Genomic DNA, 27,098 nt, shown 5'->3' on the forward strand with positions numbered 1-27,098 from the left:
GATCAGGAACATCTTGGCGTCATGTGTGCTGAGATGAGGACAGATTATCTCACGTTCTGAGAGCTAAATTGAATACCAGAGATAGCAAAAAAAGGAATTTTCTTCTCTCCCTCCAGCCTCTGCTGTAGGTGATCACTGCAACTGACTGGCTTGGAAAGGTAGAATTCCTCCTCTTCTGCAGCATGGGGTGAATGGGGAAGACAGATGAGAATTTTGTTTTCTCAAGAGGGAGGTTTGTCGTAGCAATCTTTAAGTCCTTATTTCTGGTTTTGGTACTATGAGGCTTGTCCTAGGCCATCTAGCAGGTGCCTATGCTTGAGGCCTGGCATTATTAGCAACTGGCTTGATGCTCTTTGTCCAGTGGTTTGCTTCTGCTGCAGACAGCAAGCACCCCTTGTAGCACTGCAGGGGAGGCTCTCAGGACAGTGATACCACCAAGTGAAATAACAGAGGTTTTTTGTCTTGTAAGATGAGGTGACAAACCTAAAGTCTTCCTGTCCCTCTGGGAAGCCTTTGGACAAAGGCATCTGTGTGGTATAGTGGTATATCTAAGGAATAAAGCAGAGAGATGGTGTCTTGCTGATATGCACAAGAAAGCTGCCTGGTGCAAGAAGCATGATCCTCACCCACCTCATTCTTTGGAAACCATTCACACCTGCTCATGGTGTAGGTAGATCAGTGGTTGATCCACCTCAGGTGTGGATGTTTCTGGCTGATAGAAGGCAATGCAGGTCATGCCCTGAGCCAGGCACCCAGCTGTAGTGTTCCTAGATTTGCACAGCTGAGGGCAGAGGGGCAACGGGACAATTACAGTAATTACACCAGAACCCATAGCCTCGAATTAGTAGTTCTCGGCAGGGTATGTGATCAAGTTATCTGCATTCTTTTGTAACCTCAATATAATTACATTGTTTGCATACTTATTTTCTTATGGTGCCATTGGTTTGTCCTAAGACACCAAGTTCCTGCAGATCACTGTACCACTTCTCTCAGCCACTCTGTAAAATGTTTCTTCCCAGCATCTGCACTAGCTGCCTGCTGCTGCGAGCAAGTGCTGACTGCTTGCAATGCTGAGGTGGGCTCTGGCTCCCTTGGGTGGTCTTGCATGTGGCATCCAGCAAAAGATAAAAAAGATGAGGCATTCATGGAGACACTCCCGCTGCTCTAGCCACAGGCAAAGTCAGTAGCATGAGTGCTTTTGTCAGAACAAACTACACAATAAGTTTAGCACAAGCTCTTGGGTCAGAAAAGTGTCTTTTATTCCATAACTTGTGGGTCATACAGGACCTGATCTGCAGTATGTCAATTTTGATGGTACCCCATGTGAGCAGTGCTGCAAGATCAAGGTCTCTTTATATACGGGAGCCTTTATTGCACAGGGAAAAAGAGCCTGTCAAATCTGTGCCTTGCTGCAGAACCAGCGGGGTTGAATAAACAAGCTGGTTTTGCAGAACACCTTATGGAATTTTAATCTTGTTTATCACTTGGAGAAAAATATTGTCAAAAGTTTTAGACTGAAATTTGTGATGTTTGTTTTGAAGAGAAGTTAAACGTTTCCCTGGCGTCTTCCTCCTCCCCCCTTCAGTTTTGGCTCCTACCGTTACCTGCCCCCGGCTGGGGCAGTGCCGGTGGCTGGGCAGAGGGGACTCCTGGAGTTCCCAGTAGAGGTGGCCCACTGCCTCCAAACCTGGGCAAGAAGAAAAAAATAAAATTTACTTATGGAAAACAGGCTGAAGGAGACTGAAAGAGGGGGCAGCAAAACTGGCCTCCTCTCTTCCCTCCCTACACTTAAACATCAGACAAGCCCCTAGCAGGGACGCCCCTCAGCAAGCCCATGCCACGTCCTCCCCAGCAGACAGCAGTGCTGAAGGGAACCACAGAGTTACAACTGCAGTGATGGGGTCACTTGGCTTGTTAAGAATATGCTTTAATGAATATGCAGCATAATCTTTTCTGCTTTCTCCCCTACTGTTAAATAAAAGGGGGACAGTTTGAAAAATGAGCTGGAAATGCCTTTTATTGCAAGCCAGGTCTCTGAGATGAGAAGTGGTAATTAATTAAAGCAGCTGACTGGCACTTTTAAGTATCTTCTACTTGTCCCGGTACAAGAGTAATATTTGCCCCAAAGTAGTGTACGTGATATTAACTGTTGTGGTAACAGTCTGTAAAAATGGGGTGTGTTCGTATGGGTATACACAGGATAGCATCTCATGGTGGTGTTTCGTGCCAGGCAAGTTTAGCAAGGTACATGACATCAGCTGCAAGCCTTTCCCCTTCCTACAGAGACACCAGCCCACAGTATTTTTTGGATCTCTCTCAGCCGGGTGCTTGCCCCCCTGGTTCCACATCCAGGTGACCACGGTAAGAATAAGCAAGCTCAGATATTTTGCAGACGGTGAGGGACATGTTGGGAAGATACTTGTCAAGAAGAGCTTTTCCCCCCTCTGCCTCTCTCTCCCCTCTCTTGTCTCCTCCAAATAAGGTACATGTGGTTACACTCTTACTTAGCTTTGCATAAATTGTCATCACGTTTGTGTGGCCAAGTCAGAATCTAGGTGCAAACAATGCGAGTTTTGACCGAGTGAGGTTAAAAAAAAAAAGATTATTTTTGACTCGGTACTAATGCAGATGTTTTTGAAATTCCCTTTCCTAATGGCCAGGAAGATAAAATGAAAAGGTCCTTTAGTCACCACCCCATCCCCCAGCAAAGCTGCTGTCTAAAGTTCCTAGGCTGCTGCTAATCCTGGGCTAATGCTGATGAGCAGCGGGTGACAATGAAGCTTTCTTTTAATTTCTGCTGCTGAGAGTCTAGCTGTGCTGAAAGGCAAAGAATTCATCCTGTGAATTAGTTGATTTAAGTCCATGATAAGACCCAAGTTGTAGAAACATCTCGACCTGTCAGTGTTTTGTATGAAAACAACCTGAAATCCAACCCTACCTGTCACATCTGGTTGCAAGCAGAGGCTTGTCCTCCTTTGGGTGTTGTGTGCTCTGGAATTAGCTCCTAGAAAGAATATCCTCAGGGCATGGCAAAAGGATGACCTTACCTCTGTGGCATGTGCCAGGGCTTGAAGCTACTGAGGGATGCAAGGGCTTCCTTGATGAGGTGGTGTTTTGTGCTTACCTCCCTTTACTTAAGCAAGCTTGGGATCTGTTAATTTGGCAGTGGCAGTCTGGTGGGGGTGTTGGGAGGATGCATTGAAGTGTGATGCTTGTAAAGCACCTGGAGCTGGGTAAAGAACTGCAAGACACAGAGTGTTCTTGTGTCTATAATCCCTAATGACACTTCCTTAATCCCCTCTTCGTTAGGGACCCATGCAGGTAACTGAGCATGGCCTGCCACAGGTACCTTGCCTTGTCTGACGCGAGGGGTGTAAAGTGCAGGCAGCTGCATGGGCTTAATGGACCCCCACTCTGACCAAATGGGTCTGGGATGGGTGCTAGAGGTTCCCCTGGCAGAGGGAAGGGTGGGAGACTGATGCTTTAGTACAAGACAAGCCCATCACTTCAGGTGTCTCACCCGCTCTTCTGAAGAGAAAAGCTTGCCCAGAGGAGAAGGTTCTGTTGCTTAAAGCTTGGCTTGTGTCCTGGGGTTTAAAGTTTTATGGGTCCCTGGGAGTACACCTGTGTTTTGATAGGGTCTTCCCACCTATGGAAACACAGGGGGTGCTGGCACCCAGTCTCAAAAATTGGGGAAACTGAGAAAGCGAGACGCCAGCACTGCGCATTAAGTCCAAGGTCAAACAACAAGACAGAGAGGAACCACCTCTTGGCTCCTTCCTCTGATTAAAAATGTTCCTTCCTGCAGGAGCTAATATACAGAGATGTGTCCGAGGGCGACAGCAGTCCAAGGTTGGACTGGGACAGGCAGCGTGGGGGCCCCATGGGGCACCCTGGGAAGCCGTTTCCCGACTCCTGCTGCCCTGACTTGCGAGGTTTGCCAGATTACGCTTGCAAAGAATTGGCACCTGGAGTGATGGGAATGGGCCTGTTTTGGCAATTTCACTAACAAGCATCAGTTCTTCCTGGCTGCTTATTAAATATATCGTTTGCTGCAGAGACCAGTCTTTCCTGAGTAAAAGCCCTCTCTATTTTCGTGGAAAAACAATCGGTTAATAGAGCTGGTTTTCAAGAAATGCACTTATTTGTCTTTAACTATGTGAAGAAAGTCTGCTTTTGCAATGAGAGAGGCAGAGACCCAGCGTGCATCTGGTCAAATTTGCTCTAGTGAGTGCACTCAGTGCTTTTAATCTGGAGAAAAAATAAATATACATGTTTTAAATAGAAGGCCATGGCCTCTGCGAGACATGCTTGGTCTAAATCTGGGTGTGCTTGAAAGCGTTACTGAAGTCCAGCTACAACGTGATGGCAGTCTTGCTGATTTTAAAGGAAAAACGAGCAGAAAATTGGCTTTGCTGGACAGTTATACATAAAAACGTCTCCCCAGAAAGCCAGTCCTCGGAAAACGTAAGGCATGGAAGAGCCCGTGGTTGAGTGTTGTTGAAGACCAGCGATGAGGATGGGCAGCCGCGCTGGCCGAGGCAGGCCCCGCGGGACAGGTCCCTCTCTGCTGTGGTCCACGGCAGGGACGTCTCTACCAGAGCCCCCAGCGATGGTGGGGTTGGGGGGGACACGGCTCTGCCCTGTGCTCGATGAAACCCCGGAGTTCGGCTCTCCACTGGCTGCCGAAGGGTGGTGGGGGCCCTGGCGGGACTTGGCTTTGAGAGGGAGATGCAGTGGAGAGGAAGGAGGTGGAGGGAGGAGAGTAGAGGTCCAGGTGGCCACGGAGGGAAGGAGAGGAGGGGTGGCTGGGCAATCCTTCCCTCCCCTGCGAAGCCTGCTCTCTCCGGTTTTGGTAGGAAAGGAGTTGAGTACGTAGGGAGACTTTCTTTTCTATCATTCCCTCGTTTTCACGTTTTTTTCCTTCTATCTGTTTCCCACCCTTCTCCCCAGGGTAGGAGTTGCTTTTGTCCCTCAGACCAAATGTTTCTGAACTCTTCACATCAGACAACCAGTGAGGAGAGATTATCAGCTGCAGGTACAGAAACCAGCTTTAGGAATTGGATTAATATTCTTTTTTCTTTTTTTTTTTTTTTCTCTTTCAGATTTGTCACCATGAGCCTCTTGTCGTTTGTGTCCATCTGCATTTTCCTGCTTCCCCAAAGTACGTTTCAAGTTGTCGTTTTGCATCAGCGTTTTCTGTCTCAGATGCTTCCCCGTCTCTGGCTGGAGTTCTTCGATCCCAGGAACGAGAGCTGAATCAGTGCCTCTCCAGGAGATTTACCGAAAAACCTCTGAAACATAGTTTCATGTAGAAAGGGAGAAAATAATACCTGGGCAAACAGCTTTGCTGAGAATCTAAACACGTGTGACTGATATGTATGTGAAGTGTCTAATAGATATGGGAAAAGCTGGTGTTGTTACTATGATATTAAAAGTTCATAAATTTTTCCAGTGCAATTATTTGGTGTCTCCAGTGCTTATGACTGCAATTTTCGGAGCCCAAGCCTAGCCTAGCCTCTTGTTCCTGTGCTGCATCCCTGCATGTGGTGAGCAGAGGGACTGTCCTCCCCCGTGCTGGAGTCAGGTCCCTGGCATTTTTCATGCTCTCTGTGTCCCTGCTAGAAGGAATTTCCTCCCATAGATGATACGCTGCTGTGCTATGTCAACAAATTATTTTTTGCGAGTGTGAAATCTACACAGCAAAACAGCATTTTTGCTGCTATAATTAAAGCCTGTGTGTAATTTTTTTTTTTTTTTTTTAAAGGCAGTTTCTGGTGTTGATGCGTGGTTATCTGTTTGATCCCACAGTTTTGCTGGCGTTGAGTGTACAAGAAATCCATGCTGACCAGGAGATGATTGGCAAGATCTCAGCTGCTGGCCAGTGTAAGTTTGTTTTTTTTAAAGCAAGTCATCTACTTTCTGAATTCATTCTTTCTTTGTTTTTCTCTGTTTGTTTGTTTTGGTTTTTTTAATTTATATTTTTGTTTACTGGACCCCATTCAGTACGTGAAGTCCCCAGCAATGCTCTGGCAAGCACAGCAATGTGGCTGCTTCTGCCCTAGCCTGGCTTTTCCCCTCAGTGGCTTTTAGCTCTTCTGGGATGCCGACCTACTCTGCTTTTCCTAAATTGTGTATTTGCCAACTAGCTGGTGTTTCTGTCAGTTACTTCAGAGCATGTTTCAAGCAATCCTGATTTAAGGAGCCGAGTTTAATTACAGACTTGATTTGCAATCAGACCTCTCATGTGGCTGATTCGTTCAAGCTGTAAAGCCAGCACCAGCCACGGTGCGGTGAGTAGGGACGACTGGGCTCCGTTTGGCCAGCAGACTATGTTCACCTAAAGGTGCCGTGATGATGTACATGCAGTCAGTTACTTATAAACTGTATCACGCATTCTCCTGCTAGCCATTATTTTCTATTGTCTGCATGTCAGGTGATAAATTACATTTTTTTCCTATGCCAGGCCTGCCCTCCAGCCCCATCCCATAGTACCACGTGTTCAGCTCAGACTTTCCATCCTGATGTGCTGTATTTGGACATTTCTCACTGATGCACATCACCAAGAGCCCTTTGGTGGGCTGCAGACATCCAGCTTATGAGTCTCTGTAAGAGCTGCATTGCTGCAGCTGCAACACAGAGATCCCCGCTCCTTGTACCGCTGAACTCCAGAGCAACCTGAAGACCATTTCTCCGTGCTGAGCCCATACTGGGATGGGGGCACAGGAGTTTTCTCTGTGCATGCTTGGGCAGGCAGCTGGGGTCAGTGACTGTGGGCGAGTACCCGGGTTGTTGCATCTCCACATTCATATGGTCTGTGAGGGCAAGGCTGACAAGCTGGGGTGGCACTGGCAGAGAGGCTGTGCTCCAGTTCGTCCCCAATACAGTGCTCCAGGGCAAGGCTGGTTGCCCTATTAGAAAACCCAGTGACCCAGAAGGGAATGCTTTACAACTTTCAATCCCTCATAATCGGGTGGTAGAAAACCCTATTTGTAAATACAGGGTTTTGCTAGCAGGACTGATTTGGAAAAAAGTAGTGATAATAAAATGATGATAATGGGGATAGAGAAAGGGCATGGGTCAAAAGGGCTCTTAAAAGGTTGACGTGCTTGCTGCCTGTATTGAGCTTCTGGATTCATTTTCCATTGAAGCTGGTTCTGGTAAATGCTGCAGAGGTGACTTTAAAATTTCTGTGTAAATGCTTTGAAAATGTCTCGTCAGAGTCTGCAGACTACTTTTTATTTATTTATTTATTTTTAATTTTTGTTAGTGAAATTATGGGTTTCCACTGCAGCGTAAGCATCTCGGAAACTTGTACTTGGGAGCAGTCATGTTCATGCAGGCAGAGGTGATGCAAGGACACATCTCTGAAGATGGGATAAAAGGCAGATTTTTGTGAAAAGTCTTTCTGTCAGAGCCTTGGAGCTGTTTAGAGAGTTTGTGTTTAGAAAAATAAGAGCATGTTTTGAAAAATGTGCTGCGGATGAAACACATCTGGCTCTGCGGGATTCTGTTCGCTCTGCAGATGCCTCCCAGATTCGTGTCCGTGCCTTGGGCTGGGAGAGGCTGCAGGTCCTGCCAGGCACGGCCGCCTCTCCCCACTGCTCACCCCTCCGTGTCCTCGCTGGGAGAGTAGCTCTCTCTGCGGTTAATGATATCTCTGTATCGGCTCACGGAGTTGTTGCTCCCATGCTTTCACTGAACTGCCAAATCCAGGCTGGGGACCTGAAATCTAAGGCGAAAGTCTTGCAGGCTGTGAGGGCTGAACTGACACTGCTGCAGGCCAGAGCAGGAGTGCATGTGGGCTATGGGCTGTGAACACCGGGCTGCCCTGGTCTGTCCTCAGCAAGTCCATTTGTCTAGATTTTCTGCTCTTGGCTGTCTGCTTCCAGAGATTGAGGCTAGTAAAGTGCAGTTTCACAGCATGTATCTTTTTCTCCTAGTGATGCAGTGCTCTGCTTCGTTAGATGTCCTTTTCCTCTTGGACGGCTCCTACAGCATTGGCAAAGGAAGCTTTGAAAGGTCTAAGCACTTTGCAGGCAAGCTCTGTGACGCCTTGGACATCCATCCAGACAGGGTGAGTGTCAGGAATGTCTCATTTTAGTTGCAAGCAGGTTGGCGATGTGTGGAAAGGCCAGTGATAAGTGAAATGGCAAAGTGCTGAGTGAAATGGCAAAATTCAGCCTAGCAGCTACCATGGGGTCACAGTATCTATTCAGAAAGATGCAGTGGAGGTTTGTGAAGCAGTGGAGTTGGAGGATACTTCTTGATTCTTCACAGATTTTAAGCGGTTCCATTTGGTCTTGAGAAAAGACACAACCTGTCAGGTTAAAGATTATGATTTGGGGTTTTTTTTACCAATTTTTATTTTGGTTTGGATGCTCATAGATTAAAATAGTTTGGTCTTTTTGTTGTTTTTCCCTGGTAACTTGCAGAATTAGTCTCTGGGAAGTTAATCATCGTTCTGTACAGAGGTAAGTGATACAGTCTGCTTGCTCTGCTTCTCCTAGAAGGTGTCTGTTCCAAAATAAGCCAAAAGGGCAGAAGGGAAGGAGTTCATTGCAAGGCACTAGCTGTATACTGAGGCATTTGGGGATCTGTAAGCTGCTGTAGATCTCCAAGATATCACCGTGCTCCCCATCTGCTAGTGGTGCAGTGTGCTTAATGCTGGTACTCACCAGAGAGCACAGAACTGGCCAGCTGGAGTCCACACAGCTGGTATTTACAGATACCTAGTATAAAACACACTAAGATAAATGGACAGGTGTGGCTATGCCAAGTTGTTGTCCACTCCTATTCTGGACCTTGGCTCAAATCAAAGTCTAATTTTGCGTGCCATGTGTCTGCAAGGAGTGAGGGGAGCTGTGCCACTGTAGCCACAGTCGGGGCTCCCTCAGGTCTTACCTGCTCCTGGAGCCATCCTTGAGGCACCTCTGGCCCTGAAGGACACATCCCGGGGTTCATCTGAGGGAATTCAAGCCAGACCCAGCTGCAGTTCCAGCTGTGCATCCAGTCCCACATCACGCTATCCTAGCCAGGGGGCCTTGGAGCAGGCTGGGACGGTTGCTGTACTTGATTGCCTGCCAGAGCCTTTCCAAATAAATGTCAGGTCTTTGGGAAGGTTGTGGCAGAGATGCAAGGTCTCTGTGTAGCAGGAAGAGGAACCTGAGGCAGGACAGAGAGTGGGTCTGGGCTGCTGCTGTGGCTTTGAGGACTCCTGGTCCATGTCTGATTCTCCAGAGATGTCTGGGAGCAAAGGGACAGAGGCAGGTCTTCTGTTTGCTCCTGGTTCCCACAGCAGGGATTCTTAGAGGCACCTGAAAACCTCCTCCAGATCAACCATGACCACTGTTCCAGGCCCTAAAATTGAAAGCTGCTGCTCTGCCCCTGTTGCAGGGTCCTTTGGAAGCTGAAATCACCATTCCTCTCCATCATTTTCTCATCTAAGAAATCTTTCACCCTTCAGATCTCAGCTTACAGCCACACAGCACAGGAAGCTTTCCACAGCCTGGGCAGTGACAGTAAGGAGTCACAGTGTGCGTGCAAGGCTTTGAGAGGTGCTAGGTGGCTCAGGTTAAATGGGCATCCCCTTTTTGTCGCTCATACTAAGTTGACTGAAAGTAGAGACTTGCATCTAGGAACCAACTGCAATGTAGGCTTATGCAAAAGAATTTGAACATTGCAGATTTGGTGGGCTGGGTTTTTTTGTGGTTTTTTTTTTGTTGTTGTTGTTGTTTTAAATACCATCCTTCCCCTAGTCTTCCTCTTAATCCTTACATAGACTGGACTGAAAATTAGTAGCCTTTTCACCTTCAAAGCTGTCACATTCCATGAGACTTCTTGTATGACTTCAGTGAAATATTCTGGATGTATTGCCCAATACAGACAATTTAGTCTGTTTGCATTTTCAAGCATTTTCAACTATAGAAAATGGTTCTAGAGGAGGTAGTGGAAAAATAATTGGTTTGTGTTGCCTACTGTGCTTAATGCCAGAGGGAGCTGCTTTTAGTAATGGAAAGATTGCCTGCACAGGGTATAAATGGCTTGGTATAAAAGGTGTTATTTATAAACTTACTGTCCTTGAGGCTACTAGCTGCTCTAAATGGATAAACATAGATCTTGAGCTGCCTGTAACTGCAGCAGAGGCTGCAGATGAACTTTTTCACCTTGTTTATAGCCGCTATAGGTAATGCTGTGGTTTGTGCTCTTTTTTGAAGTTCATTTAGAGTGCCAGTGGCTCAACATGGAAAACAGAGTTTGTCTCGATACAATTTAGTCTTCCCAAATCTGTAAATTGATCAAAAGACTAAAACTCCGACAGGCCCCTTTCATAATCTTTAACCTTTTCTTTTAGGTTCGCGTGGGAATGATACAGTTTAGCTCAACTCCCCATCTTGAATTCCCACTGGATTCGTATCTAACCAAACAAGAAGTGAAAGAGAGAATCAAGAGGATTGTGTTCAGGTCAGCTTATTTTACAGCTCTTCTCTTTTTCTGGGCTATGAATGATCTCTGGACCGAGAGGTTTTTTAGGTCCAGACATCTCCGCCTCTGCTGTGCATACACCAACATGTCACCCCCAGGGAGGGGGGTGGACGAACACTGTCTGTGGTCCATAATCCACAGTCTGCTAAAAACATGCAACCTGGTCTGTCTTTGTCAGTGAAAGTTGATAGGGGAGAAAGTTGACAGTGTCCCACTATAATGTGGTAAATAGGGGAGAGTTTTCTGTGACCCTCCTGGCAGGCTTTTCTGGCCATTTGTGCCAGGTGGTGGGTTACATCCTTCCAGGGAAGAGCAAGTGTGGCATTCACACACAGCTGCGAAAAGGCAGGACATTCTGCATCTTCATTTTTTGGTGGTTACAGTGTACTTTGTCCTATGAGGTAGTAATGAATTGCTGGTCCCTAGATATCTGTGCATGTGTGCCTGCTGAATTCAAGAGGAGGATCAGGCTTTCAGACAGAAACCTTTTTTATTCCTGGATGTTAAGACTTGGATGTCTTCCCACGACCTCAGGAAATGGAGCCAGAAGCCCAAAGAAGCACTGTCCTTAGAGCCTCTCAAAATCCAAACTTTTTATCTTGGAGAAATACATTTAGATCTACAAAGGATCCGACAACCACCCCAAAATAACACTTGTTTTGATGATAGATGAGGTACTGGTATGGCCTGCGGGTATCTACTCTTTCTTTAGGTGATCTGCATTAGGGCTAAAGGTTAGCTCAGCATTTCTCATGAATGTCTGCTGCTCTCAGCATGCTGTACATATTGCAAGCAAATGTGATCACTTTTGACTTGTTCAAGCAAGATCAATTGCCTGAGTTTTGTTGTATTGCTTTTGATAAGTTTATCAAATCAAGAAAACCTCTCATGTAAAGTTACAGGAAAAACTTGCCAGAAAACAAGATACACTCCTCCTCTTTGGCTGTTGCTTGAAAGTCTGTGGGAGCAGAGAAAGTGAAGCAGTGTTTGGTGTCTGGCACTGAAATTCTTTGATGACAACACATGGATGCTGACAGATCAAACAGAAGTAATGACCTTGTGCTTGGCCGTTTCATCTAGTTTAAATGAAAAGCTGACATTTCCAAGTAGATAAAATAGTTACAAATGGATTCCAGTTGGCTTCTGAAAAAACTTGGTGTTTAACATCTTGGTTGAGAGGCTCCTTGATGTGCTTCTGATGAGCCTTTGGCCAGCGAGGCATTTCCTGACTTCAGCCCTGTGCTCTGGGCACAGAGCTGAGAGCACTTGGAAGGAGGCAGCACCAGACTGAAGTGAAGCTTTTGTGATTTATTCGAAGACCGTGGTCTCTTTCTGTGAATCCCACCTAAATAGCTTTTGAATTCGTTGGCCAATTTCAACCAAATTTGGCGGTAATCTCAGAAGCTACATTTCTTACTAATTTCTTTTGTACAAATCAATGGCTGGTTGCAGGAGAGAAACCTGCTTAGTGCTGTTCCTGAGGAAAGGCAGCAGGTAAAGTCCAGTTCTCCTTCGGCTTCAGAAAATCCTTACTGGAGTAATGCCTTAAACACACATCTGCTGTGTCAAAAACTGGTGAACCTCAAAATGCAAATTGATAAGAAACTGAATTTAATGAGCTTTGGTGCAGAGACTCTTTATTAATGTTTTCTAATACTCAGGGCTCACGTGGGCACAGCTTACTGAGTTCATCAAGGTTTAGTCATCAGACTGACTATGCACAATATATTTTCCCTCATGCACAGCACTTTTCACTGAAGCATCTGACATCTGGTCAGGAAAAGGCAGATTTGGACATGCTATGAACACACAGTCATTGAGTATGTTTTGAAATGGTGGAGTGCAGAGGAGGAAGTACCTAAAGAAAGAAGTTCAAAGCAAAAAGGACTGGCAGGTACTGAATTAAAAAGTCTCTGTGAAAATCAGAGGGTAGATGGAAAATAATGACTTTGGGCATGATCAAATATTTTTCTAGAACAAGCAAATCAGGAATCGGGTACTAAAGCAAAGGATGGATGTTCAGAAAGTAAATAGGGTATGTTTGTGTCAACACAGCCAAAGGAGAACATGATGCCTCTAAGAAAGGAGTAACACTTATGATTTGTTTCCCTTTGCTTGCTCTGGATGGCAATAAAAGGCAATCCAAGGAAGTGATTTGTAGCACAGCTCCTTGGAAGAATTAGAGGACAGCTAGAAATGTCTTCTCTGATCTAGTGGCTTAATTATCAACAGGTCTGGAGCACGTTCCCAGTGAGCTGGGCTCTCCCTGGTATCAAGTGTCCAGTTGGGGACGGCACATTACAGACCTCTCGCATTGTGTAGATGGAGAACTACCAAGAAAGGAAAAGGGAGAGTTATGTCCATGCAGGATTTACCCCTTTGAGATAAGCAAATGTTTAGCCCTCCAACAACAACAAGAGATAATGTGTTGTAGGCAGGGATCAAAGCTGGCGACAACAGCTGAAGAATTTGCAGTGTAGGTTGCCCAGGGGACAAAAGGCTTTTGTCCAGTGTGTTGTGTTGTAGCAAGGTCTTAGCCTGGTGACGACTGGGTGGGGAATATAGGTGGTTGATGTGAAGCTTGAGTTGGTTGTGGTAGGTGGCCAGCAGCAGGGGCTGGTGTGCCTGGGTAGGCTAAGTCTCTGAGTGTGGGAGGCAGATAGGGAGTTGGGGCAGCTGGAGCTGATTTCACCCAGCCACCTTGGGATCCAGCTGCACAGTCCACCACACCTCACCCTGCGAGACAGAGGTGAGAACATCTCCTACCTCGTCTCCAAGGTCTCTCGTAGGTTACCCATGGCTTTTATTTAAATAAAACTTTAGTGTTTGGTTCACAGTGTAATCATTCCTGCCTCAGCCTGACAGAGATGATGATTTTATATATGGTTTTGATGACATTTTGTGGTTCACAGAACATGGAGCCCAGTCTTGAGTAGGCATCTATAACAGTCATTTAAAGTTAAGTGTTGAAAGCAGAGGAGTACAGTCCCTGCCCCACAGAGCTCACTAGCAAGAAACAACAACTAGAGTAAATGTGCAGCCCATAAAAATAACCACACCTTGTCCTTCCCCTCCTAGACCTCTCTGTATGTATAGCACTCCCCTTTTTTTCCCTTCTGCTTTATTTTCAGCACCCTCTGCAATGAGGGGCTCCTTCCCAGTTCACATCCAGTATGCCATCACCAAAGAGACTCTAGCATTGTGAAGACACTGGCCATAACCCAGGGCAATCGGGCTCTTAGGTTGAGGAGGCATCCAGCAGTCAGCAAATCTTATTCTTTAATAATCTCACAAGAAATGAGTCTCAGGATTTCTAAGGCATCTTTGACTAAAGCTTTTTCTGGCAAGCTGTAGCTTATTTTCTACTAATACTGCATTCAAGGTTGCTTTTCCTTGGGAGTTACTGCATAGCTGCAAGGCTTGATGTCTGCCATCCCCTAATGCTTAGCAGCAGCCAATTTTACCTGCTGATTTATGTCACCGTTGGCATGTGTCACCGCTGGAATGTGCCCCCTTTGGCATCTGAGGCAGGGTGCGGGTTTAGTACTTTGCTACTGAGAGGATTGCTGAGTATTGAACTAATTGCTTTCTGCCTCAGAAACATTCCCTTCTCCAGGGCAGAATTCAAGGGCTGCCAAAATACAGAGGTGGCTGGTTCCTTGCACCACCAGAAACTGCTTTTGTGGGGCCAGGCAAGAGGGAATAGATGTTTTTTGGGGGAAGGACCCGGGATCAGCACTCAAATCTGCCTCTCTCATCGTTGTCCAAGATGACACTTAGTTTTCATTCCTTCGGAGGTCAGCTTGTGCACCCCTCCGTCCTGCTCCCCAGGCCCACTTCTCATCGGGAGCATCCCATCAGTCAGCTCTTTGGAGCAGATGGATATGTGCAGGTTTTCAGATGGGATCATCTACAAGTCTGGCCCTTCATCTTGTGATATCCCATTCATTCGTAAGCAAAAGATGGCAGGACTGTCTTCATCCCACTCTTTGAGTTACGTGTATTGTAAGAAATTTTTGGCAGGAGAGGCGCCCAGGCAAGCTCCGTGATGGCACAAACCCCAGCCCCGAGGGCTCCCAGGCCCTGCCAGGACTTCAGGACACTACTGCAGTGCAGGCACTATGAGGAATGAGGCAGCTTTGGCATCTGAGCCACAAATGAGCTGAGGTGGGTAACTTGTGCCACATTTTAAATGGCCTTGTGCTGCTTCCAGGTGATCCTGTCTCCAAAATGAGAAGTGGCGGGTACAGCTTGTGTGAACGTCAGTGGCTGGTGCACCTTCTCTATCATACCAGTGCTGCTGGCAAGCAACCTAGCAGATGAAAGTATTGCTTTTAACTGAGTTTAGCGTGGGTTTAGACAATGGGAACACCAGGTGGCTTTTCATAATGTTTACTTTACTCATGTAAAAGGTACGGGTGAAACCCTGAAGAAAGCATGCCTTGTGTTCGGTCCTTCTGAGTTTCCAGGGATACACTAAGAAGCTTTCAGCATTTGTATTTTCAGGAGCTTTACTACAGGATGGACAAATGACTTTTTGTAGAAAGTCAGATTAACCTGCAGATCAACCAGGTAGAAGAAGGCAAGGACTCTCTGCACAGTGTTGGACTGCAGACTCTCAGTTACAAGCTGAGACGCATGGCTCCCTGCCTCAGCTCTTGGTCTAAGAATGGCAGAAAGTCCCGTGGAGGGAAAGGGATGATACATGACAAGAATTTATAGCACGTTTATTCGTCAAGAGAAAGAAAACCACTTTGAAACCACTTTTAGGGCAACCAAGTTGGTGAGGGACCTGGAGCACAAGTCTTATGAGGAGCGGCTGAGGGAGCTGGGGCTGCTTAGTCTGGAGAAGAGGAGGCTGAGGGGAGACCTGATCGCTCTCTACAACTACCTGAAAGGAGGTTGTGGTGAGGTGGGTGCTGGTCTCTTCTGTCAGGTGGCTGGAGATAGGACAAGAGGAAATGGCCTCAAGTTGAGGCAAGGGAGGTTTAGGTTGGATATTAGGAAAAATTTCTTCACCGAAAGGGTTGTCAGGCATTGGAACAGGCTGCCCAGGGAAGTGGTTGAGTCACCATCCCTGGAGGTATTCAGAAAGCACGTAGACAAGGCACTTCAGGACATGGTTTAGTGGGCATGGTTGATGGTTGGACTTGATGATCTTGAAGGTCTTTTCTAACCTAAATGATTCTATAATTCTATGAAATGCTGGTCTTTGTTCATTTTGCCCACTTGTACTGTGTTTCTGACTGGAATACAAGAGGTTGTTGTAAAACAGCTTTTCCACGGAACTCTTAAAGAAGGGACTGCAATTTTCAGATGGTAAACCAGAAGCAGTTGAGACATTTGTTGAAGCTGGAAATAAAACTCAAATACCCAAGAGCTCTGGTTCCTGCTCTAATTGCAGAAACACTCTGCTGTGTGTTAGAAGTCTTCTGGAGACCACTCTGGGTTGGAAGGAGGTAAGCGTGAGTAGATGGGACCTATGGATAGAAAGATGACAAGACTAGACATCTCTGTGGATGTGTCGTGTGGCAACAGGCAGAAACATGCTAAGTTCCCCGTTAACAGAGGGTGGAAATTTGAAAATCAAATGGTAAATTCAATAGCAGGAGAAGGTCTGATTTCTGCTTTTCTAGTTTTCTCTCCCTTCTTTCTAGAGGTGGGAGCACAGAGACAGGTCAGGCTCTGAAGTACATTCTCCGCAAGGGATTCCCTGGTGGCAGAAACTCGAGCGTCCCTGAAATCCTGATCGTCATTTCGGATGGAAAGTCCCAGGGCAGTACCGCAATGCCTGCAAGGCAGGTGAAGGAGAGACACATCACAGTTTTTGCAGTGGGAATCAAGTTTCCAAGGTAGGAAACTTTCCATGGAGTGGGAAGTGGAGGCCCAGCTAGGCAAATGGCAAGTCCTAGTGAGCGAGGGATGGGGATGGTCTTGTGCTAGATTTGAGTTTTGGAAAGAGAAAAGGGGAATTTGTGGCATAACACAGGCATGGAGGAAACACTAATTTGGTGGCTGGTGTAGAAGGAGGACCAGAGTTGGTGAAGGAGGCTCTTCCACTGAGTTAGAGGTATGCTACTGCCTGAGACTAAACACACCAGGATCTTGAAAACTGTTTGAAGGGTGTCATGGTTTTGCATCAGCTCTCTCATTTGCTGTGCAGGGTGTGTTTTGATACTCAGTTCTTTGGGGTTGACTAAGCGTTTGAACCCCTGCCTTGCTCGGCAGGTGGGAGGAGCTGCACGTGCTGGCTAGTGAGCCCACCGAGCAGCATGTGCTCTTTGCTGGAGATGCTGACGATGCTGCCAACGGCCTGTACAGCACCCTCACCGGCTCTGTCTGCAGTGCCACCGCCCCAGGTAACCCCCTGGCTCCATCTTCATGCCCATGCTTTGAGCTTGGACCGTGTCACTGAGTGAGAAAGGTGAGGCAGTGTCAGAAAGCGTACAAGGGAATTAGCAGGAGTTGCACTTTGAAGTAACCTGCTGCTGGTGCCCAGACTGGATGGCGTGCTTGTCAGCTCCCTCTCCAAATATCTGCAAGCTGCAGGATCCTAAATCTTTCTGTGCCTCAGTTCACCTCTGAAAATGGGAATAATGGTCCTTGTTCATGTCGTGGGGGATAGAGGGATCAACACAGTTGTGTTAAATCTTCTAATGGACTTGGCTGTGTGTTAAGGGGGGGGCCACCAGGGGCTTGCAAGAGATAGAAAGGATAGAACTAGAGTTGTCCGGAGGTAGCAGAAAGTCAAGTACATGAACGATGAAGGCACCAGAGGGGCTGAAAAGTTGTCACTGAACCCTGAACTCAGCAGTGCGAGTTCTATAGCAAAGCAAAGGAGGATGAATAGCGAGCAGCCCAGAAAGTGGGGTAGCTTGGTGAGCTTGTCGACAAAAAATTTCTCTCCTGGGGTCTCATGGAGGGTCTCTGAAGTACCGTCTGGTCTGCTGTTGGCAGGTAGTTGAGGAAGACTAACCCGTTCCAGAATGGTGCTCCACTCCCACACAGACTTTGTACTTTCAGGCAATTGATCCTAGTTTGCATTTGTTCTTTGCTACAGGCTGCAAAGTTGAATCCCACCCTTGTGAACGCAGGACCCTGGAGACTGTGAAAGAGCTAGCTGGAAGCTATATGTGTTGGAAAGGCTCAAAGCAGTCAAATGCAGTGCATGTGTCACTGTGCCCTTTCTACAGGTAAGTTGGACACCCACATCTTTAAAAGTGTGTGGGGCTGAGAGAAGATGAGAGACGTGGTAATGAGGCTTTTATCTGACCTTGACTCTACTGGGATGAAGATCCTTCAGAAGACTGATACAAACATAGCCTCTAGACCTAGCAGGAGGCTCTCCCTGCTCTGACCATTGGCTGATCTGAGAAGCAAAGGATAGGAGGAGTTACTGAGACAAAGAAGCAGAAGATGATTAGACCAAGAGCACCATAAATACTATAAATGGAACTGGGATTAGTTTCCTACCTGTTGAACAGAGATCCTTTGAAGTTTACATCTCTGTACCAGCTCTGTGCTGTAGAGGGTTTCTAGGTTTGGCTCCCTGTGTTGGTGCTAGTTCGGTTTTTGCCATTTAGGCTTTCTTTTAGAGAAGCCCCTTTTCCTTTTTTCCCTTTGCTTGGCTGCCCTGGGGGGCTTAGGAAGAACTTTTCTGTGGTGAGGCTTCAGTGACTGGCAGAAAATACCCCCCAGTCGTAGTGTAGCAGTGCCAAAACTAGGATGCACACAAAGAGCTGCCTTGTCAGGTTGATGGCAGTGAATTACATGAGGGAAATGTCCTCTTGCTCAGGGAGAGAAGGTTGGAGCTGAAAACCCATAAAGCTTGTCAGGTCCATCAAATAATATTGTCACTGCAGTTGGTACAGTGGGAGAAATGCTTTAAAAATGAGCTGTGAAGGGCAAGGCAGCTTCATGCTCTTTGCTGATAAAAATAGCCGAGTGAAAATGGTGTCATACAGAAATTGGTAGGGGGCATTGTTTTTCCTTTGAAGAGATGCTTCATGTGTTTGTTTTAATATCAGGCATTCAGATTAATGTTTGAAAATCACCCATGATCTGGACTGTGCCTTGATGGCCTGCTGCATAGATATAATGGGAATGATTGTATGGATAATTTCAGACATGTCCTAATGTCTGTGAGTGTTTCCAGGTACTTGTACCTCAGAGCCAACATGGGAAAGCAGAGCAGCTTGTGGCTTGCTTATGGCATCCCCAAAGTGATGGATTTGGCCACAGTTGCTTCAAGTTTGAGCAGCCCTAATGCAGAGCACTGGAAAAATCAGTGGCATAGCGAAGCTGCAGGTATTAGAGAAATAGAAACCTCATTAACAGGGATGAAAAGGTGCAGAAATCATCTCACTGTCAGGAACCGATGTTACCTGCCACCTTACGTGTGGCAAGTATACACTTCTGCTCTAGGGTTTGGTGGGTTTTTTTTCATGTCACCTTAGGGCAGGGAAATGAAGGAGGAAGTTGAAAAATCCCACTGGCAGGCACAGCTGAGGGCTGAGGATTTCTTCCCATTCTAAACCTTGGTTGTCCACTAGTTACAGCTGGATAAGTCACATGCTAGAATTAATATTGAATAAGAAATTCTCACTGCTGTAGAATTTTCTTTTCATTCTGATTTAGAGCAAAAAGTTTAACGTCTCTTCTGTGGCAACTAGAAAAAATAATAATTTGTAGCCTTAATAATACATTCATAATCTTTAAATGTAAAACATTAAAGTAGAATTAAAAAACAGAGTAGATTTGACGAAATGATGTTTTTTCTTTTGCCACCCCACTCAGAATGGACATTTTCTTTTGAAATACTTGTTTTGAAAAATTGCGTTTTCAAAGGAAAATTTGTTCCATTGAAAACACAGTAAAGTCAGCCTTGAAGATACCTTGTTAATCTTTACATTAATGATAGGTTTTATTCTTCCCGTTTCAGATGGAAGAGAGTCTTGATAAAACACTCATCCAGATGCTTCCGAACTGTATGTCCAGGTAGGACTTAGCCTTTTCAAAAATTTGATTTACATAGCAGGAAAGGTAATAACTAAAGAATAAAAAGATGGGGGTTTACTTTCACTTCTAAAAATTTTGTTCTGAGGGAGAAACTGTGATCCATAACAAGATATTGATACTATGGTCAGTTTTTCTGTCTCGGGGGTATCCATGACCAGAGTTCTTTTGGATTAAAATATTTCCCCATCATTTCTCTTTCAATTTGAGGAGCCAGTTAATCCTCAACTACTCGTGTTCTTGGGGCAGAGGCTTGCACTGCTTCCCGATGCCTGCGGGGCATCACTGCTCTCCAGCTAGGGGAGCATGCAGTAAGATGCCTCCACTCGTTTATTTGGTACCGTGAACATCATCAGTTTAGCAGGGAACCTGACACTTGCTGATTGCCAGCCTGGGTTTGTGACTGTGGAAGTAGCTATGGCCCTTCAGTTCTGCCCTTAACCCCACCTTTTTGCTGGTTCAGGTGACAGTGGCTTTATTTTCTTTGTCAGTACAACATTGTCCAAGCAGCAGGCCAGACTCCGATCCCTTCATTGCTGGTGTAAATCTGGCAGGGCTGCGTGACTGTTAGCAATTCTGTATTTACATGAATGCAATTTCATTGGCGTTATTCCAAAGCGAATGAACTGAGGTCACAGCCTGGTTTGCTTTCTTCACCGCTGCCTGTTGGAGAGCCCTCCCAAACTGGAATTGCCATGGAGGTGAGGGTGCATGTGGCCCTGCGTTAGTTCAAACTCCACAACAAGAGGGGCAGCGGTGTGGCCCCTTTTCCACTAACAGCGATGTTCACACTGGCACAGGATGGGAAGGGGCAGGCTCCCTGCTGACTCCCTCTCTTTCCCTTCCCTGGTCCCGTTTAGACCCTTGTGACTCCCAGCCATGCCAGAACGGGGGCACGTGTATCCCGGAGGGACTGGACAAATACCACTGCCTCTGCCCACTGGGGTACGGAGGAGACATCCACTGCGGTAGGTGTGAACCTGTGCTCTCCCTCCTCCTTTCCTGGCTGTGCCCTGCCTCTGTGGTGCCTGTGCACAGCCATAGGGATGACTGGGCTTGGGCTGCAGCCTTTGGGCTTTTCTCTAGAAGACGGGCTGAGTTTTCTGTCATGCTGGTTATGACTGTGTCAGGCCCAGTGACTGAGTCTTGCTGCTCAGAAACCTTGTGGATATGGAGAGCAGCAATACTGACAGTCTCACCCTGGTGTGGCTGCCTTTGCTTCTAAATGCAGGTGCCGCGTGAGCAGCAGAATAGAGAAACTGGGAAAGACACGTAGGTATGTCTGTTTGTCTCCTCCCAGCACACATGGGCCCGTGAGGGACTCCTGATTTTGGGAGTTCAGTGTAGGAAAACCAAGAAGGTCCTGATCTTCAGAAAATGCTTTGTACTTACTTCCCCAAGAATCAAGGCTCCCACTTTAAAGTGTCTCAGGGTGTTACTGAAGAGGGTCTGGTGCTTGGACTGCCTCCTTTCACCAATAAATGATATAGCATCATAGAATTGTTTAGGTTGGAAAAGACCTTTAAGATCATCAAGTCCAACTGTAAACCTAGCGAGAGTGTTTTCCCCAGAGTACTAAGAGAGCGGAGTTGTCATTTCTAATTTGAAGTTTGCCATCCAAAAGTTCAGGAATCCCCCCCCAGACTCCCATAGATATTTCCTGTCTCTAAAGGCTTACGTGGCATCCAACCAAAATAAAGTGCACTCCTGGCACAGTTGTCCTCCAGCTCATGACATGTCTGGCAAACCATTTAGGTTCCTGGACACGATGTTCCTTCTCCACACCACAGGGGTTCCAGCAGGCCCCAGCTGAGGTGCCTAGCATGCTTGTCTTGTTGTCCTGCAAACGACAAATTGCTGTCTCCCTTTTCAGCACCAAAGCTGAGCCTCGAGTGCGGCGTGGATCTCCTTTTCCTGATGGACAGCTCGGCGGGGGTCACGCTGGAAGGGTTCCTGCGCTACAAGGCGTTCCTCAAGAGGTTCCTCCAAGCAGTGATGGGCCGGGACTCACCAATGAACGTGGGGGTGGCCCAGTACGATAATGATGTCAGGATACCCATTGAAGTGGGCCAGCACAAGGATGCATTCAGTCTCATGAGGCGCATTGATGCTTTGAATTTCAGTGGAGGAGGAACTCTGACAGGCAGAGCCCTGCAGTACATTGCACAGCATGGTTTTAGGAGCACCCCAGACTTTGCAGACATGCAGGATGATCTCCCACGCGTGGTTGTCTTGCTCACTGACTCCAAGTCCCAGGATCCAGTGACAGAAGCCGCTAAGTACGCGAGGGACCGAGATCTCTTCTTGATCGGTGTAGGCAGCAGCTTCATGAGAGTAGAGCTGACCAAAGTGACTGGCAGTCCGAAGCAGACAATTGTCTACTCGGACCCCCAGGACCTGTTCAACAGGATCCCAGAGCTGCAGAGAAGAATCTGCAGTGTGGACAATCCTGAAGGTAAGGCTGTGATATGGGCATTGTGGGACGACTTTGTCAAGTCATGAGGAGTTCTTATGAACTCCACTGGGGAGGAGGGAAGGACAGAAGTATGACTGTGCTTGTTTTGTTTGTGTCAGTCACAGATCCAGGGACTAACCTTCCATCACTGCTTTTTATGATGGGTCTCTCTTCGTGTGAAAGGGTTGTAGATCACCCTTCACAGTCAGTGATCAGCAGAGATGAATTTTGCCCACCATTTCCGCCCCCTGCTTTTTTTTGGTCAGAAAGGATTACATATATATTCTGAAAAATACTGTGTTTGCATTCTTTTATCCAGGCTGCCAGGCGCAGTCACTTGATTTAGCATTTGCAGTGGATGCCTCATCTGGAGTTGGCCTGGAGAATTTTCTGCGGCTGAGGGACTTTGTCAGGAGCAGCTGTTTGCATTTCAGCATCAACCGCGATGTCACCCAAATTGCCCTTGTGATCTATGGCAGCAAAGCTCACACTGTGTTCGCTTTGGACACCCACACAAGCAATTCAGCTGTCCTCCAAGCCATCGACCAGGTGCCTTTCCTTGGGGACTCGGCCTCTGCTGGCAGTGCCTTGCTGCATATTTATGGTGACGTGATGACAGTGCAGAAAGGAGCAAGACCTGGTGTCAACAAGGTGGTGGTGGTGCTCACAAACGGAGGTGGCATGGAGGATGCAGCTGCCCCAGCTCAGCAGCTGAGGCACAATGGCATCTTGGTGTTTGTTGTTGTCATTGGGGAAGCACGGAAGGACGCGCTGCTGAGGGTTGCTGGGTCTCCCAACTACCTGGTCCACATCTCCTCCTATGAAGACCTGCAGTATTACCAAGACCTTATCATTGAAAGAATCTGTGAAGGTGAGAGAATGTCCCATCCTTGTTCTTTATGCTGGTGCCACCAGCTGTTGTTATTGTAGGTTTTCTGATGCTTTACTGAGTAAGCTCGATACTATCTTTCACATTTTACAGAGGGGGAAACTATGGCATAGAGATCTGGTGACTGTCCAAAGCAATCCTATAGGAATAGGAACCAACTTCCCTAAGATTCAGTTGAGTAGGTGAGATTTGGCTTAGTGTGACTGGCTCTTTCCAGCCCTGCCAGGTCGAGGTTCTGCCTTCCCTGAAGGAAAAAGAAGTTTATTCTTTTTCTGATGTTGCTTTAAACCTGTAGAATTTACTGTGCATTACTGTACCCCCTGCAGTGTTGCTGGCAGGGGCTTAATGGGACACATTTCTGCAGCCAACAGTGTTGGTTCCCAAGTGGGGTCTCTGGTGTCTTGTGCAACAGGTTTGTGCCCAGCTGTTTGCAAAGTGCTGGGTCTGAAACCTTATCAATCCTGTTCCTCCTTAGCGTCCTGTTACTCAAGTTATCATGTAGGCTTTCAAGATTTTATTTGTGTTGCACAGGATTTAATCCTAAAATCGGAATCTGCCCATTTTGAAGCCTGCAGACAGTTAAACTGAGGCCTTCAGACAATTTGTAATTAATTATGTTTGCAGGACCAAATGCTTATCTCCAAAGTGGGAGGGAACACTTTTCAAATATTCATGTAAAAGCTCATGTTTGTGCAAAAGAAAAAAAAAGTGCACTTTCTTCAAAACTTTGAGTCCTGAGAGCCAGTCTCCAGCTGGAAAAAAATTGACCCCGATACCAAATTTCAAACATTTGCATGCTGAGTGTGGGTGCTTGTGTTTGATGGAAGTCAGCTTTTCAGAAAAGATAGCAGCCCTAGTTTGCAGGGATTAGTGGTGGTGAAAGTTCTTCTAGTTAAAATGCCATTCCTTGTTTCTCATTCAAAATAGTCCGAGTTTAACATCTAGCTATTTGCTTTTGTTATGTTTTAACCCATTTGTAAGATCAAATGAAGCAGCATATTGAGTTTCAGCAAAAGCAAAGGTCCTTTTCATCTCTGGGCATGCCCGTGGCTCCTTCAGGGTTAGAAAGAACTACAGTGCTGTCTCTTTGGGGTGAGGAGCTGGTCTCCTGGCAGGCTCTGCAGACAGTTTCTACCTGGAGCTTTTCAAAGTGCTCCTGTTGCAGTGGTATTTTCAGCTGTGTTGTTATAAAAACAATCTACTGTACCATGAAATTGACTACAGTGCCGCGGATGAAGGGGAAGAGACGGCAAGGTTCAATGAGTCAGGGTAATAACACATAATTTCCTGAGACTGAATTGCTGCTTTCATTTCATGTGCAGGTAATCACTGTTTGTAGTAGATGGGCTGAGACCAAGGGCGATGTAAAGATAAGCCCTTCATTCAGTCTTCTACTCCCAAGTCCAAGGCTCAATAACAGAATCATTGTCTGTGAAAGGACTTTAAAAAATTTATGACTCATGATACAAGTATTTGAGAAACAGACCCTGCCTCTGGACACCTGGAATATCATATTTATTCTGAGGCTCAGCTGAAAACAGACTTGAAAGAAACAATCCAGGGTCTAGGAGAAAAGATCCCAAGCATTAAATATATGTGAATCTGATTAACGGAAATACAAGCTCTTGTGATCATCAAAGGGTATAATCCCTGAAGTGCAAGAAGCTTGTTTAAGTTGATACTGTGTTAACAGTAGGCTTGAGTTCAGAGAAACAGCATCTGGGTGGAATAGCATGATTCCCCCAAACAGGGACCGTGAGGTTATGCTGTGGAGCAGCTGTGGAGGGAGGTGGTGGATGCATGGCATGTGGAGCAGAGCACCGGGGAAGAGTTCTCTGGGGAGCAGCCAGCACCTGGAAGATGAGTGGTGTGTCCAAGAGATCCGGCTTTCATTGTCAGCAGCTCTACCAAACTACAGTGAAAGTGGAAGTGGCCATCCCTGGGGATACACTGTCAGGCAGGACCCCATCTGAGATGTCCCAGGATGAGAAAAATGGTGTTGAACCCAACTTGGCTCCATATAAAATCAACAGGAACTAAAGATTGAGATGTCTCAGATCTAGGATTTGACTGTCAAAAAAAATGAATTTCAATGATAATTTTGCCAGTCTTGGGTGTAGTTTGAGAGTTGATGTGCACATATCGTTATCTGTACAGGGAGAATGAGCACAATGTGTGGTAAGCTGTAGCAACCATCCTGACGGATAGGGGATAGAATTTATATTATTTCCTTCTCCCCCTTTTTCTCCTCCCTCTGTGCATTTTCTACCGCAGAGCAAAGGGCAAGGCTAGCAGCTCCAGACTCTACACCGCGTAGTTGTTCAGCAGAGGAATTTCACGCCCTTACCAACACTGCGGTGGTGTTGCCAGCAGACTGGAAGCAAATCCCTCTGGGATGCTGCTACTTAACCTAATGTATTCACAGCAAGGCAGCATGAAACACTGCCAGCCCTGCTGACAGCTGGGCTCTGCTGTGTTAAGAGGGTTGGGAAAGCTGTCACATACTGCGCAAGAACAGGGCTAATAACAGCTTGGGCTGTGGTTGCAGGGTTTTCTCTCAAACCTCCTAGAAAAGAAGCCCAGAAATTTTTCCCGTGTTGTTTTCCATTCATGCCATTCCTGCTTCCCAGCTGACTTCTTGTCCTTGCTCCTCTCTGGTGGAAACTCAGGTCCTCTCCAGGCCAAAGGGGTTTGAACTCCAGTGGTGTTTGGGGTTGTAAACTGCTTGGAGCAGGGCATGTGTCTTGCTCTGCATTGGGAGTGTCTGGATGTGGAGGGCTTAGAGGTGCTCATGTGTTCAGTGCACAGCTCTGAAGATGCTCCATTTTGCTTTTCTTTGATATGCAGCCTAACATGATGCCACTCTTTTAAGCTTTATTATGAATATTCTCCTCCAGATTAGAACATCTAGCAAAGCCGTTCTTCTTCCTCTTCTCTAGGTTAAACACAGAGGAGTTTGTCCTGTGTGTCAAGACCGGGTTGTGAGCTTGCGCCCTCTGCCATGTTAATGTGGCTTTCCAATCCCATTAGCCCTAGATGACATTTTTTGATGTCTGGAATATATAGTTGCTGTTATTTTTGCAGCATTCCTGATGGATGTGGGTCCTAGCTATTAATGCTCTGTAGAAGTGCCTGAGCCTGCTGTTCTGTTTGTGTTTGTTGCAGAAGCAAAAAGCCCCGTGAACCTGTGCAAACCCAACCCGTGCATGAACCAGGGCGTATGCATCCTCGGGCCTGGGAGCTACCGGTGCAAATGCCACGGCTGGGAAGGACCCCACTGTGAGAGCAGTAAGGATCAGCAGGTGGCAACCATGGCAGATGTCATCCATTCTGCCCAGCCCCTCTGAACGGATCCCGCATCTCCACCTCTCCCTCCAGCAGAGATGTGGCTGTAACTCTTGGACAGCTGTTTGGTGGCTGGGTCTTGGTGCTGGCATGGCCTTTGTCACGTGGAAAGTGGAGAAGTTTGGGCTGCTGAGGGGAACAAGGGCTTCTCTCAAGAAGCTGTGCCCTGTTTTACATATTCACTAAGCGAGTTGACTGTGAGGGGACCCCAAGAAGGTGTAGTAACTTTGGTAATCTTCCTCCACTCTGTTCTGTTCCTCTTTTCCCTCTGCCTTGCTAGAAGAAGCAAACCCCCTTTGACCCCCTGGGTGGAAATCTCTGGCTCCCTTTTAATGGGAGGGAGCTATCTCTGTTGGAGTGTGACCCTCTATTGCTTTCAGCATTTCCCATGGCGCAAAAGCCTCCCCATTGCCTTCCTCCTCTTCAGCAGGGGAGCAATGGCCAGGAGGTTGTGAGCCTCTGGCTCCCTAGAGGTGGTCCTGTGCCCATGGTGAGAATTTCTCAATTAAGTGTTTTTTCCCCCTAGCATTGTGCTCTTTACCTGAGTGTAGGAGTTCTGACTTCCACCCCATGACCTCTCATGTCTGTCAGCTAAGGCCAAGTGGATGCTTTTTGGGTTGTAATGGACTGAGCATGAACTTATGACTTGGTCCTAAAGCCCCTATCCCACATCTGTGTTTCTGTTCCGCAACAGGAGTTCTCCGGGGCGATTCTCCGAGGTCCCTGGTCCTTCCTCCACACTCCCATGTGCAGCAGAGTTCAAGTGGTTTGCAGCACTTCTCCAGAGCCCCCCCGCACACCAAACGACATGTGGATCAGAGACACTGACACAGATGTGCTGGGTGCTCCAGTTCTCTGTCCAGGAACGCTTACTGCCACTCGCAGGCACAATCCAGGAAGCTACCACTG

General features: G+C 46.8%; 1 protein-coding gene across 2 annotated transcripts; it reads left to right on the forward strand.

Moving 5' to 3' along the window:
- The first annotated feature begins 4,983 nt into the window (after positions 1-4,983).
- Positions 4,984-27,098, forward strand: VWA2 (von Willebrand factor A domain containing 2). Of its 2 annotated transcripts, none has more exons than XM_075026978.1 (13): positions 4,984-5,038; positions 5,812-5,886; positions 7,944-8,077; positions 10,355-10,464; positions 16,143-16,337; positions 16,714-16,844; positions 17,546-17,678; positions 19,427-19,482; positions 20,361-20,468; positions 21,374-21,955; positions 22,275-22,826; positions 26,010-26,132; positions 26,884-27,098. In XM_075026978.1, the coding sequence occupies exons 1-13, from the start codon at positions 4,984-4,986 to the stop codon at positions 27,015-27,017; spliced, it is 2,388 nt and encodes a 795-aa protein (XP_074883079.1). In that variant the 3' UTR covers positions 27,018-27,098. The 2 variants fall into 2 exon arrangements, with proteins under 2 accessions (XP_074883079.1, XP_074883080.1); XM_075026979.1 differs by lacking the exon at positions 4,984-5,038 and adding an exon at positions 5,116-5,164.

The sequence above is a fragment of the Buteo buteo genome, chromosome 4 (assembly GCF_964188355.1).
Source record: "Buteo buteo chromosome 4, bButBut1.hap1.1, whole genome shotgun sequence".
In the NCBI taxonomy this organism is placed as follows: Eukaryota; Metazoa; Chordata; class Aves; order Accipitriformes; family Accipitridae; genus Buteo; species Buteo buteo.

What these genes read in the sequence shown, in the direction of transcription:
- VWA2 (XM_075026978.1), top strand. Translation starts at nt 4,984, where the DNA reads ATGTTTCTGAACTCTTCACATCAGACAACCAGTGAGGAGAGATTATCA. An exon ending in GTGGGAATCAAGTTTCCAAG is followed by an intron (nt 16,338 to 16,713) that starts GTAGGAAACTTT and finishes CTTGCTCGGCAG; the next exon opens with GTGGGAGGAGCTGCACGTGC. An exon ending in TCACTGTGCCCTTTCTACAG is followed by an intron (nt 17,679 to 19,426) that starts GTAAGTTGGACA and finishes TTCCCGTTTCAG; the next exon opens with ATGGAAGAGAGTCTTGATAA.